The following is a 15,311-nucleotide window of genomic DNA, read 5'->3' as shown; positions in this document are numbered from 1 at the left end:
CTACCTGACATGGGAAACCAATATAAGCCTCAATCGATCAGTTGAGTGGTTGGGGCTTTGATTGGTTGGCTGAGTTTTCTGCCTGAAACGCGTGGGATATGAATATCCCTCCTTGGTTGATCATTCCAAGACTCGCATTGTAGAAAATTTAAACTAGTTCAATGCTTTAAAAATAATAATGTGCGAATACCCTGGAACAAGTCCTGAAGTGGTTTACAAATGACCACAACTGGTTTGGATCTTTTAGGCCAATATATATATATATATATATTTGGGTGGGTGAGAATTTTTTTTACATCCTAAAAATTTAAAACTGTAAAAATATAATCGAGAATAATTTAAGCTACTTTAATCCCTTTGCAGTGGAAACTTAAACCAGAAAGAAAAAATTACTTACCAAGGCTTCAAAGGTACAACATGTATATGCTCGTCAATCTCAGATGTATACAAGACCAATTCCACACTTTTCCACCTTGACTGGTTTACCATCAACAGAACCACTAAATGAAGCCTTAAAATGCCTTGATGCATCAGAGCGATACTTCTTCTTGATAGCATGATTAGAATAATATGTTACCCACACTGAATCTGATACACCATCATTATGGTCGCATTGGCAGGATGATCCATATAAGAGATCATCCAAAAATCCAATGCCATCAAGGAAAGTCAATTTACATCTTAAACGATAAGGTTGCGTGATATTCACCATGGCATTCTCAGATGTACTACTCTCTGGTTCATCCTGTTGTGGAATATAAACACAGCATAAAGCAAATCCCAAGACTTCGTTATTGTCGTACCAATTTGGAGGAAGCGCAGCTGTTACTTCACTGCCGACACTCTGGTGTGACATCCACTCTGGAACTTCTCCACTTCCAGGAATAAAAGTACTAAATCCCTGGCTGACACCATTTGCTGGAAGAGACAAAAGACTACTGTATTTCAACTCCTGCGCAGAAGGTACCATGTTAAATATTGAGCATGACTGCATAAAAGTTGTGTGCTATGAAAAATATACCTGAATTTCTTGTAAGACAGCTGATTTGAAGCAATTTAACTGCCTTTGCCATGGCGACAATGATGTACTTGATAAAGTTTTCATGCTTGTGCAACCATGGGCATCTAGGACTCTGAGACTCGATGGAAGCTCTGAAATTTCTCCAAGATTCTTGCAGTGCCTTAACCGAAGCACTCTTAGCTTAGAAAGTTGACTTATGGCATCAGTTACTCTACGAAAATGGTTTCCACTTAGATCTAATACTCTTAATGAGTATAGGCAGAAAATATCATCAGGAATTCCTCCATCCATTAAATTGCAGTAACTTAGGTCTAATTCTTCCAATGAGTATAAGCTGCCAATGTCACTACTGATTGCTCCTTTCGTTAGGCAGGTGCCATGTGCATCTAATATTTTTAAGGAGCACAAACCAGCCAAAGAGTAATGAAATTGAGAGCTAATCAAATCTGCATTTGATGCACAAAGCTTCTCCAGACATTCCAGGCTTCCCAGGCTCTCGGGCAATCTGCCAAGTTTTGAACAACCAATTACATTGAGAGTCTTGAGATATTTCAAATTACAGAGGTTCTCTGGAAGGCTCTCAAGTTTTTTGCAGAATGCCAAGTTCAAATATTCCAATGAGTATAGATTCCCCTGGACCTCTGGAAGTTTCTGGAGGTTTGAACAGTGAGAGAGATCAAGATTTACAAGAGAATCCAAGTCCCAAATGCTGCTTGGAAGGTTCTCAAGGTTTGTGCACCCTATAAAATTTAAGGAATAAAAAAGCTAGTTAGGAACTGTAATAATTATAAATGGATGAACCTTTAGCAAATTGTACAACCTTCAAGAATTAGACTCTCCAGATTTGGGGTATCTGAGAAGTCTGGGATTTGAATGAGCTGCTGAGAGTGACTGAGGTTGATAACCTTTAACTTCTCATGAAGCTGGAACAAAGAATATTTGGTTTTGGTAAATAAACTTCCCTGACCTATAAATTTATAAAGCCAAAAAAGCAAACTAAATAATAATCATACCTTACTCACTTTCCAAAGTACTCTCAGTTTACCATACTGCAGATTGAGTTCAATAAGATTCACTCCATGAAAATTTAATGGTAAAGACTCCAGAGGATATTCATCCCAATGAAGATATCTTAACTCATAAGAAGGAAATTCAAAGCCGGTAGAAACATGCACTACACCACATTTAAGGTCTCGATGAACTTTAAGTAATCTAAGTCCATTCATCATTTTGAAAGCTTCAGTGGTAAACTCTATCGGTTTTGATGTAGGCATATTTACAAATATCCCTTCAACTGCATTAGTCCCCTGAAAGTCAAGATTCATAAATAAGTGTAATGCAAAATATACAAAATCAAAATAAAATTATAGGCATTAATTCGTAGCTTCAAGCACTTGGCTCTTACCTTATTTTTAGTCAAGACATGATGGACATCCTCTGAACTCCACAATCTGCTCCATTTTCCGGGCTCTGTAAGACATGCTTGACGAACAAGTACTTGACCCATTTGTTGTAACAAAGGGTGCATCAGCATCTTGTTATTTGAAAAGGTTAGGAGAGACTTACCACAGAGAGTTGTTATTGCATGCTCAGCCCCATCTAATATTCTTGAAACAAATTCTCTTTCTTCCCCGTTAAAAAAACATGCAATATCAAGAAATATATTTTTTGTTGTATGATCTAGTCTATCATAACTGATTTGAAGCAAACTTTGAATTTTAGACATAGGTTGGCATTTTAATTGATCCAGTGCCTTTTCCCATTCAGATATTGTCTTACCGTAAAGAGAATGCCCTAAAACTTTAAGAGTTAAGGGATGACCATTGGCATAATCAACTATTTCTCTTGAAAGTTCCACATATCCTTTTTCAGGAAATCTTCGTTTAAAGGCGCACAGGCTAAAGAGAAGCATAGATTCTTCAGAACCTAATTCTTGAACCTCATATATAGCATCCACTCCATACTCACATAGTAAATGTTTATCTCTAGTTGTTATAATAATTCTACTTCCCTTACCCAAGCAATCTCGATCTGGAACCAGGTACTTTAAGTGACTCGAATGATCCACATCATCAACAATAATAAGAACTTTTTTTTGTCGCAGTCTCTTCTTTATCTCATTGATCCCTTCATCAACATTGTTCAGGTTTTTATCTTTCACTCCTGTGATTGCAAATAGAAGTATTTCTTGTAATTGAAGTATGGGTTGCTCTCTAACAATTGAAAGAAAGCTAACACCATCGAATTGGTATGCGATTGAATTAAAAATAACTTGCCCAATTGTGGTTTTACCAATTCCACCAAATCCATATACTCCAAGCATGCGAACATCATCAAATCCAATGCCTATCAATGAGTGCAATTCTTCCAAACGGCTATCAATTCCAACTAAGTTATCATCACCAATATCTGCATGTTTCAATCTGTCAATGACAGAATCCGTGATTTGCATAATAATAGTTGACTCATACCTGTTAAATAAAATAAAGCAATGTTAATTATAAAATACAGCAAAGATATAATAGGGTAAAATTAATTACACAAGATTATTAACGTGACGTTAATATGGCAATGAGCGCAATAGAGATAACTTGTCCACAAAATGGCAAGTTACTTCCCAAACATAGTATTCTTGTTATCAAAAGGAGCATGTTCGAATTGTCCTATTTCTTTCACCATTCATTTCACTTGCAAGTTATAAATAACTTTTAAATTTATCCATCTCTACATTTTATCAAACGTCACTTGATAAAAAAAGAAAAGACAATACCATATTTGGAAAAATAAACCTTACTTTTAGAAACAAAGAAAATATGACTCATTCTTAATAAACATTCTCTCAACCAATTTTTTTATACACCAAAAAGAGGCTATTTCATCGTTTTATTGTCATCTTCATCATTTATCCCTTGTCTATTGTAAAATAAGGAAGAGCCCATTCCACCATACCATATTTGAACTTCTATAAAGTTTTGCCCTAAAAATACATATAGGATTTCTATTTTTTTTTTTTCCTTCTATAACTCCATAACCCCATTTTTCTATTGATTATGTATATCATTATGACTTTTTTTTTCTTCATAATTGGCATGATAACTTTTGTAATTTTATCACTGTTTTATACATGTAAAATCAAAATTTAAAAGCATCATTTTGTTGTTATTTTTTTTTAACAAACTGGTATCAGAGCATGATTGATGTTTGAGATGGGATCAATAAAAAGTGAGATTGAAAGATTCACTGGGAAAAACAATTTCAATGACTAGAGAATGAGGATGAAAGTCATTATGTTTCAACAAGGAGTGAAAGATGCATTGAAGGATGAGTCGGACCTACCAATCACCATGACGACAAAAGAAAAATCAAACATAGATGAGAAAGCTTACCATTTGACCATTCTAGCTCTTGGAGATAAAGCTCTAAGGGAGGTCTTAGAAGAAACTACAGCTAAGGGTGTCTGCAACAAGCTTCAGGAACTTTATATGGAGAACTCACTTTTGAACAGGATGTATTTGAAAGAAAGACTCTATGCATTTAAAATGCAGGAAGATGGGTTAATTGCAAATAATCTTGATGATTTTGCCAAAATTGTGATTGAGATGTCTAATACAGGCATCAAAGTGGATGACGAAGATAAGGCAGTCTTAGTGTTGAACTATTTGCCTAGCTCGTATTCTAGCTTCAAGGAAACTATGAAGTATGGTTGGAAAACCTTAACACTTGAAGAAGTTCAATTTGCTCTTAGATAAAAAGAATTGGAGTTGAAGGAGGGTCAAATGGAGAAGATTTGTCTATTGGGGGAAGGTTAGACAAGAGAAACAACAAAGGAAAGGCTTCAACATTGCCCAAATCTCATGGCAAAAGGAAGTGTTATCAATGTAAAAAAAAAAAAGAAGGACATTTTAAAAGAGAATGTCTTGAAAGGAGGTCTAAGAAAAAAAAAGGCATCTAAGGAGACATCTAAGGAAGAAGGTAATGTTGCAATGGTTTCAGATGGCTATGACTCTGCTGAAGTTTTGAAAATTACCTCTAAAAACACTGAGAAAGAATGGATTTTGGATTTGGGATGCACATTTCATACATTTCCAACAAGAACTTATTTATGTGATTACCAAAAATTAAATGGAGATAGTATTTATTTGGGGAACAATCAAACTTGTAGAGTCATTGGTATAGAAACAGTAAAAATCAGGTCTACTAATGGTACAGTTAGGTTCCTGAGAAATGTGAAACATGTACCTAATCTCAAGAGAAATTTAATATCTCTTGAGGTGTTAGATGATGTTAGATATTGGTTTAAAGCTGAAAATGGCTCTTTAAAGGTGTTAAAAGGATATTTAGTGATCTTTAAAGTTGACGAGATGAATGGGCTATACATTTTGCAGAGGGAGATTTTAAAAGACTTTACAAATGTAGCTATTAGTACTATCTTAGAAAACCCTGAGCTGTGGCATTTTAGATTTGGACATATATATCAATCAAAGAGGGCTATAGGAAATTGTTAAGCAAGGACTTTTGGGTAATGACAAGATTGGGAATTTGGAATTCTGTGAACATTGCATTTTTGGAAAAGCCAATAGGGTGAAGTTTAATCGTGCAGTCCATAGAACCAAAAAAAAAAAAAAAAAAAAAACAAAAACAAAAACAAAAAAAAAACGAAAAAAACAAAAAACCTTTGAATTATGTGCATTCAGATTTATAGGGACCTGTACTAGTGATTTCTCATGCTGGTAATAGGTACTTTCTTACCACAATTGATAATTGTTCATGAAGGGTATAAGTATAATTGTTGAAACATAAGAATGAGGCCTTGGATAGGTTCAAGACTTGGAAAAATCTGACTGAGAATCAAACCAATAAAAGAGTTAAATGTCTTATAACAGATAATGGACTTGAATATTGTAATGAAAAGTTTGATGATTATTGCAAAATTCATGGCATAGTTTAACGCAGACACTGAAAAAAACTCCTCTGTAAAATGGCTTAGTTGAGAGAATGAATAGAACACTTTTAGAAAGGGTTAGGTGCATGTCATCAAATGCACAACTTCCTTAAGAGTTTTGGATTGAAGTTGTTCTTGCAGCTGCTTACTTGGTGAATGGTTGTCCTTCCTTGGCTATACTTGGAAATGTGGTCAAGCAATCCCTGTGATTAAAGCAACTTGAGGACTTGAGCCTCGAATTAGGAAGTGTATATTTGTTGGTTATCTAGATGGAGTGAAAGGGCATAAGCTTTGGCTTTGGGGTCCTACCATTAAGAAGTGTTTTATAAGTAGGAATGTGGTCTTCAAAGAGTACGAATTTTTTAAGGATGATAGAGAAGCTTCTAGTAACAAAGAAAATGGAGAAGTCAAGGATAAGGTGGAGTTTCAAGTGGAGTTAGAAGATAAAACTGATGATCTTGAGTTTTAAATAGAACCACAATAATATGACATCCCATTAGAAAATTATCAATTGACCAAGGATAGAGCCAGGAAATCAATAAGACCTCCTCAAAGATTTGGCTATGATGATATGGTAGCTAACTCTTTGAGCATAGGTGAAGAATTGAGCTATGCAGAACCTAAAAATTATTTGGAAGCCATTTTTTTGCAATGATTCTCCAAAGTAGATGACTGTTATGCAAGAAGAATTGGAATCTCTGCTCAAAAATGGAACTTGATAGCTTGTTGATAAGCTTAAAGGTTGTAAAGTAGTAAGATGTAAGTGAGTGTTTAAGAAGAAAATGGGAATCCTTGGTGTAGAACCCAAAAGATTTAAGGCAAGATTAGTTGCCAAAGGTTATACACAAAGAGGAGTAGATTTCAATGAAAATTTCTCACTTATGGTAAAACACACCTCCATTTGGGTATTACTTGCTTTGGTGTCATTGTAGAATCTTGAACTTGGTCAAATGGATGTTAAGACAACATTCTTGCATGGAGAATTAGAAGAAGAAATTTTTATGCAGCAACCAAAGGGTTTTATAGTCAAGGGAAAAGAAAACCAGGTTTGTTTGCTCAAGAGATCATTGTATGGGTTAAAACAGTCCCCAAGGCAGTGGTATAAACACTTTGACAAGTTCATGACTAGTGTTGGATACTCAAGGAGTAAGTTTGATAGTTGTGTATATATGAGAAGGCTAACAGATGGGAGTTATGTATATTTGTTATTATATGTATTATATGTTGTTGAAAATCAAGAGCATAATGGAGATAACTCATTTGAAGACACAACTACAATCTGAATTTGAGAGAAAGGATCTTGGATATGCTAACAAGATTTTGGGGATGGAGCTATACAAGGATAGGCTTGCTAGTATTCTAACAATCTCCCAAAGAGATTATATTAAGAGAGTGTGGAAAAGATTTAACATGATGCTACAAGGGCTATCAATACATCAATTAGAGCCCAATTCGAACTTTCTTATGATTTGTCACCAAAAATAGAAGAAGAAATGTAGGATATGACTAATGTACCATATGCTAAAGGCATAGGAAGTATTATGTATGTCATGGGTTGTACAAGACCTGACCTAACCCCATTATCATGGTTTGAAATATCGGTACACACACACACACACAAATATATATAGGTACTTGAATTTTTTGGATATATCAGAAATATAGGTAAAATATTTGTGGATATTTTGATAAAAATATCGGCGAGACAAAAATTATTCAAAAATTATGGAAAAGCTCCAAAGAAATGATAAAATAAGAAAGAATATGCATGTTAAAGTTATTTTGTAAGTGTAATTGACATAGGGATGGTCAAGGATAATATTTATCAAATTTTTTTAGAAAAAATTATTTCAAATTCCTTTAATATATTTATATTCATTTATTTTAAAAATTAGAAACTATTTTTATTAATACATGTTTTTATTACATTTTAAATAAAAAATTTAATACTTTTAAGATTTATATAAAATATTTTGTTTGAGATTTAATTTCCAAAATTTTATTACTTGTGGTGACTACTTTTTGCTATTGACATTAATTTATTAAATTATTAAAAATTATATTAATAATTTATCTTATCAAATTAATTTTAATTTATAAAATATTAGAATTTAATTATTTTTTGTTTTAGAAAATTTTAAATAAATTTATATTTTAAAATAAAAACATTCAAAATTATATATGATTTTTTATACTATTTATATTTTTAATATTTAATTATCATATAAATGATGGTTTTTATACTTTTAGTAATCAATTAAATAAATTTTAAAATAAAATAAGCAAAATTAATTTTTTTATTAAAATATTTTTTTAATAATGGATTTTAATATAACTTGAGCGCTTATATATTAACAAGGGTGAATTAGCCTACGTGGTAACTGGCCTTCAACCCAAGCCTTTGGGCCTAGTTCGAAACCCTACCCTGCGAGGGTCAAACTTGCAACTTCAAAAAAATATTTAAGGGAGGGAGTTTGATCGAGAGCCAATCGTTGACTCTTGATAAAATTGGGAAATTCTCTAAAAAAAATTGGGAAAAATCTCAATAGCTGTCGATATATCTCAAGGTACCCCAGACTTTGGGCTCATATACTAGAGAAAGTAGATAATAACCAGTTTGTTTGAAGGTTATGCAAATTCAGATTATGCCAAGGAGTTGGATGGGAGAAAACCAATAACAGGTCATTTGTTTACAATGTGTGGATGTATAGTAAGCTAGAAATCTACACTACAAAGTATTGTGGCTCTCTCTACCATTGAAGCTGAGTATATAGCTGTTGTAGAAGCCACTAAAGAAGCTTTGTGGTTAAAAAGTCTAGTATCTGAATTAGGGATGAATCAGAGAAATGGAATGGTTTTCAGTGATAGCCAAAGTGCTATTTGTTTGACAAAGAATCAAGGTTTCCATGAGAGGACTAAACACATAAATGTGAGATTCCACTTCATAAGGGATATCGTGGAACAAAGATGGGTGAATGTCAGCAAAATTTTAACCAAGGATAATATAGTTGATATGCTTACAAAACCAATTCCAAAGGTCAAGTTTAAGCAATGCTTGGACTTCATAAATGTCGGATCTGTATGATAGTAACAACATAGGCAAAATGGAATCAATCTAGGTTGAACTTGGTTTCTTATTTTGGTGCCAAGGTGGAGATTGTTGTGATGTGGCACAAAAATATACATGCCCAGCTAGTGAGATAGTTTTGGTGTGTGTGTGGCAACTCTTTCTGAATAATATTCCTTTTTTAGTTTCCAATTGAAAGGTTGTAATAAAAGGTTTTTTTTAATTCAATGTGATGCAAGTGCATAAAACATGTTTTCATAGCTAGGTTTTCTAGTGCTTTGTTTTAAGCCAAAAATAGGAGTTGTAAAGAGGACTATGTGCTGAAAGGGGGTTGTGCTATAATTTTTCTCTCTGTTTTTCTCTTGTGGATTGGTTCTTTTATTGCTCCCATTGGTGTAGCCTTGAACAAGCTAAACCACATAAATCCTATGTTGATGCTCTTTATCCTTTGTTCTGCTTTCTTATTAGATCAATGATTGTTTGTTTTTTGAAAAGCATCATTTTCATGTTGTTTTTTTAACTATATTATTATTATTATTATTATTTGTCATTTCGATATTTTCATGGTTGTGTCCCAACCAAAATAAATACCCTTCTCTTTTTCTACCATGATGTCTCTTAATTAGAAACCGTACACTTAAAATGTCTCTCTCTTAACAATACATACATATATATTGTTATTTGTCATCTCGATATTTTTGTCATTGTGTCCCACCCAAAATAAATACCCTTCTCTTTTTCTACCATGATGTCTCTTAATTAGAAACCTTACACTTAAAATGTCTCTCTTCACCAAGAAATTCATGCAGAACATACAAGCTTTTAATCAATATATATATATATATATATATATATATATATATATATATATATATATATATATATATATATATACCCACCCAAAATAAATACCCTTCTCTTTTTCAGTCATGATGTCTCCTAATTAGAAACCTTACACTAAACATGTCTCTCTCTTCACCAGGAAACTCAAATAGAATAAACAATCTTTTAATCAATTGTAGTTCTCTTTCTATTTCAATTTTATTGATTCAAGGCAATTTCATTGTAAGATGTCACTTAAACAAATTTCTATTTTTATTATTTTTAAAATAAAAAAATGGAATGATTTTTCAATTACATTTATAATTCATGTAGGAAAAAAACTTTGTTTTATGATTTTTCCATTTTTTTTTTTTTGTCGAGTTTATACAATTTTTTAGTATTTATAAATGAGACATGGTTTGATAAAAGAAGAATAAAATACAAATAAATTGTTGGTATTAATTTCCTATTTTTAAAAAATTGGAAATTAAAAGCTTTTTATTATTATTATTATTACTATTATTATTATTATTATTATTATTATTTTATTAAATTTTTCATACGGAACTTGAAAAGCAAAGAGTAAAAGTATGTTATCAAACATGATTTTTAAATTATTCTAAATTTTAAAAGAAAAGTGCAACTAAACATATTCATTCAAGGTAGAACAAATGGTTTTGAGAGGCAAAAATGGCAATGTTGCAATCTACTATAAGTCATTTCATGTAAGTTACCCACTTCAAGCTATCTTTGAATTGCTCACTTCCCATATAAGTTATTTCATAGTTTATGGGAATTAGATGACAAGAAAATATGATATACATGTTTTCTTGTTTTGGCTTTGTATGCATAGTCTATACTTTGGACATCTTTTAAGCGTGTTAAATACAATTGTTTTTACTTGTGAAAAAACTATAAGATACATGTTGATCAGCTTATAGGATTTTGGGTTGGTTATATATATATCACACTCTTTAACACCCTCCTCATATGAAGAAATGTACAGACCATTTTCAAATACGGCTTATTTTCCAAGTTTAAACTTACACACAAATACTAGCCTTCTCAGTTATTTTTAATAAATAAAAATTTCTCTTAAAAGCGAGGGAAGTAAGGAGAAGGCAGCGAATTCAAAAAATTTTAATAATATTTGTACTTTGGCCCAGTTAAGTCCATTATGAGATACAAACCTCCTAATATGAAACAAAAACATCCACAAATTTTAGTAAATGACAATGGAGTGAGACATGGTGTGTGTAATCGTGGGGAGACAAACAGGGCTAGAGATCAATGATCATCCCTATCAGAAAGTCAAGTTTGGATGGGTAATTTGAGCTAAGGGTAGGAACAATTTTTTATTTGTTTTTTTCAATTCAAATATTTTGCATTTGAGAATACCTCAATGACACCTTCGATTGACTAAAGTATGCCAACAAAGCATGTTATGCACAATAATGTATGTCTAAAAACTAGAAGCTACAATGTACTGTCATGAAAGAATCTACAATGGACTATAGACTGTAGTTAAACAACAAACCTTTATGAATTGGAATTAAAATTTCCTACGATATCTATAATTATGAATATATGTATTATGATCATGTATGTTAAATGGATATAGTCAGGTTTTGAACCCTAAGATTTCAATTTAAGCTCAATCTGAAATCAGCTTCCTGATTAGGAAAAGTAAATTAAGGCAGCAAGAGTGAGTGGGTGAATTTTCCATAAAGAATATGATGAAGGGAAGTTAAAATTACCGGTCTTGATCAAGATGATAATATCCTTTTAATTTGCTTGCTTCCGTCAAGGCGGTCCTCCAATTGTCTATCTTTTCCTTCTCCTGCTTTGCGTCGTGATCGTGAAATGCTTCTTCATAACTACGCTTTTGTTTCCGCACATCAGATGGGTTCACATGATAGAAAACTGGAACAACTACTTTTCTCGTTGCTTGTGTGCACTCCATGATTTTGACAAGTTCATCCAAATTATAGCGGGATTGAGCGTAGCTTTTGGAGAACATTACAATGAAAACCTTCGATTTCTCAATAGCCATCAAGGATTCCGATGAAATAGCTTCTTTGCTTTCAGGTTTTCCAATAGCTTCTCTAAAGGGATGAAGCCCTTTTTTAACCAAAGCTGCATATAGATGATCAGCAAAACTTTTGCCGATGTCTTCCCGGCTGAAACTCAAGAAGACATCATACTCATCTTTAGAGATGGAAGTAGGAGACATAGAAGAAGAAGAAGAAGAAGACGCTGTTTTACTGATCTGGGAAGCCATGGTTAGAAAGCACACACACGACTGGGAGAGACAAGTAACCAGAAACCTTCACATATACACGCTCTCGCGAGCCTTGAAAAGAAGATGGATTTATTGATAAAGGGGGGTTGATAAGGCACTTCCTTTTTGTGGCTCAGTATAATTATCTTTGTATCAACTTTTCCATTATGCCTAATTTTCTTGATTTTTATTTTTATTTTTTTATAGTAATTTTAGGAAATATTTGCTCTTTCTAACATTTTAAAAACAACTCTTTTAATAAAATTTTTTAATACTATGTTTGATCAAAGGAATAAGATAAGATATAATATATATATATTTAAGGATATTATATCTTGGTGGAATAATGAAATATAATATTCTTACATATACATATCCTATGAACGTGATATTGTAAGGTAGTATGTTGAATAAGATATATTATGTTATATTTAATTTGGGAAATAAATAAAAAATAATATGAAATTTATACTATTTTTATTGTTTAAAATAAAAATTATATTATATTCCAACATTTTCTATTTAAAAAATTGAAATTTCTCTTATATTTAACAATATTCATGATTAAAAATTTAAACTTTATATATGAATTTTTTTATATTATATTATTCACTATATAAAAATAATTTATATATTATATATTAATATTAGTTTATAATTTTTTTTAGTTTTTATTTTTTAATCATAAATTTAATTTATAATAAAAAATTATTTTGCAAAATGAGCATATAAAAAATTTTAAAAAATGATAAAAAATAAATTTATGCTACATGGGATATGCATATCTTATATCTAAGCAATAAGATTAAAATATTCTAGGTCGAAGGGATAAAAATAAGAGTGTGGATAATATATCCCACTACTTATCATATTACATGTTTCTTTGAATATAGGATAAGATAAATAATGGAAGAACTTATTTTATCCCATCATTAACCAAATATAGGATAAAATATAATATCATCTCTCTTATCATATCTTATATCGTATTCAATCAATTAAACATGATCAAAGTATTAAAAAAGTTGAAAGCATTTTCTATCAATCCAAAAAGAAAAATAAGAAAAGCATAAATTTAAAATCAACTTCTTTCGAAGGTCGAATAGAATACTTAGATCTAAATTTCAATGGAATGTAAATAAAAATTAATATTAAAATGTCATCCCCAAGTTCTTGTTTCAAGAAAAATATCTAAAATTAAGACTTAAATTTAAATATACAAACCACTCACAACCATGTGGATGATTAAGATAAAAATAAATAAATCAAACTAAAAAAATAAAAAGATAATACAAATTAAGCAAAAATAAAAAGATAAATTAAGAAAAAATAGAGGTAAATTGGTTGAATTATATTTTGTAGATGGATATCGATTAAGACCTATTTAAAGTCACAAATTTTCATATAAGTTATGTTTGGTTCTGAAAAAGTTCAAGGAAAATTGTGAAGGAAAGAAAATAAAGAGGAAGCATAAAAAAATGAAAAATAAAGATAAATAAAAAATAAATTTAAAATCAATAAATTATTTTAATATCCTATTTCAAATAAATTTCACTTATCTAACTTTCTATATAATGATTAAATAATTTTAAAATATATCATTTGTTATTAATTTTAATTATATTTGATTTTTTTAATAGTTTTTATGATAAAATTAATTATAAGAAAATCATTTTTTTAATATTTTTTTTTTTTTAATATTTTTCGAAAACCAAACATAACCCAAAAGTAATTCAGTTGCTTTGAGAATTATTTAAATAAGAGAAAAATAATAATAATAATAATAAGAATAATAATGTAACAAAAAAAAAATGATAATTTCTCAATTCCGAATTTATGTGCTGTTATAAATAATATTTGACTAGAAATTACATTTTAACCGCATTTAACAAACTTTTATCTTCGTAAAAGAGTAATAACGGATGGGCAATAAAGAAGGCTCATATTTTCTTAGATAGACACAATTCCATCCATTAACTACACCTCGGATCAAAAGGTGGTGCTGGGTATGTCTTTTTTAATGTTTGAAGCCAACATTCCGCTTGAGATGCTTTTCTACTATCCATTTCATTATTTTGACTTTTTTACATACCTCGTGTTCTGCTATAACCTGTCATCCGCCACCATCATTGATGTCAATATTTTAATTTTAATTTTTTACTGCCTTTTCCTCGTATGACGTGTCATTCACTACCATGCTTTTTTGTTTCACGCTTGTTTGCCGCCGGTTTTTTTTTTCTTTTTTTACTTATTTTTTCGGTTTTAGTGTTTGTCTTTTGTAAGACCTTGCGATGACCAAGATTCATGGAATCCAAAAGGTCGCACTGCCGTTTTTGTTTCCATTTATTTTTTCCGGTTTTAGTGTTTCTCCATTTTAAGACGTCGCAATGGCCAAGATTCCTGGAATCCAAAAGGCGGCCCTGCCCTGCCCTTTTTTTTTTTCGATGTTTGTCTTTTGTAAGACTTTTTCGCAACAATGTTCATGGAATCCAAAAGGTGGCATTGCTCTTTTTTTTTTTCTTTCTTTTCTTATGTTTGTCTCTTATAAGACTTCTCGATGGCCAAGATTCATGGAATCCAAAAGATGGTACTTCTTTCTTTTATTTTTATTTTATATTTTTGGTTTTAGAGTTTATCTTTTGTAAGACTTCCCTATGACATAGATTCATAGAATCTTTTAATTTATTTTTTTGGTTTTAGAGTTGGTCTTTTTTAGGATTTTGGAGATGGCCAAGATTCCATGGAATCCAAAAGGTCACGCTGCCTTTTTTTTTTTCTTTTTTCCTGTTTATTTTTCGGTTTTAGTGTATTATCCATTTTTAAGACTTCGTGATGGCCTAGATAGCATGAAATCCAAAAGGTGGCATTGCTCTTTTTTTTTTTTTAGTTTTTTTTATTTCGGTTTTAGTGTTTTGTCTTTTGTAAGACTTCAAGATGGTCAAGATTCATGGAATCTTTTAATTTATTTTTTATTTTATTTTAGAGTTGGTCTTTTTTAGGACTTCGGAGATGGCCCAAATTCCATGGAATCCAAAAGGTTGCACTGCCCTTTTTTTTCTATTTATTTTTCAGTTTTAGTGTATCATCCATTTTTAAGACTTTGTGATGGCCTAGATAGCATGGAATCCAAAAGGTGGCATTGCTCTTTTTTTTTTTTTTTTTTTAGTTATTTTTTTTT

General features: G+C 31.1%; 1 protein-coding gene across 1 annotated transcript; it reads right to left on the bottom strand.

Moving 5' to 3' along the window:
- Positions 1–296: 296 nt before the first annotated feature.
- LOC117905681 (disease resistance protein RPV1-like) lies at positions 297–12,133 on the bottom strand. The gene is made up of 8 exons (XM_034818565.1): positions 11,610–12,133; positions 3,314–3,492; positions 2,801–3,184; positions 2,427–2,491; positions 2,035–2,328; positions 1,842–1,944; positions 1,022–1,761; positions 297–952 (listed from the first exon to the last, which is right to left on the bottom strand). Exons 1-8 carry the CDS (start codon positions 12,131–12,133, stop codon positions 437–439), a joined length of 2,805 nt encoding a protein of 934 aa, XP_034674456.1. The 3' UTR covers positions 297–436.
- Between the last annotated feature and the right edge of the window lie 3,178 nt (positions 12,134–15,311).

The sequence above is a fragment of the Vitis riparia genome, chromosome 18 (assembly GCF_004353265.1).
Source record: "Vitis riparia cultivar Riparia Gloire de Montpellier isolate 1030 chromosome 18, EGFV_Vit.rip_1.0, whole genome shotgun sequence".
NCBI classification, from domain to species: domain Eukaryota; kingdom Viridiplantae; phylum Streptophyta; class Magnoliopsida; order Vitales; family Vitaceae; genus Vitis; species Vitis riparia.
The sequence above is the reverse complement of the archived record's forward strand: the minus strand, read 5'-3'. Positions and strand labels throughout refer to the sequence as shown.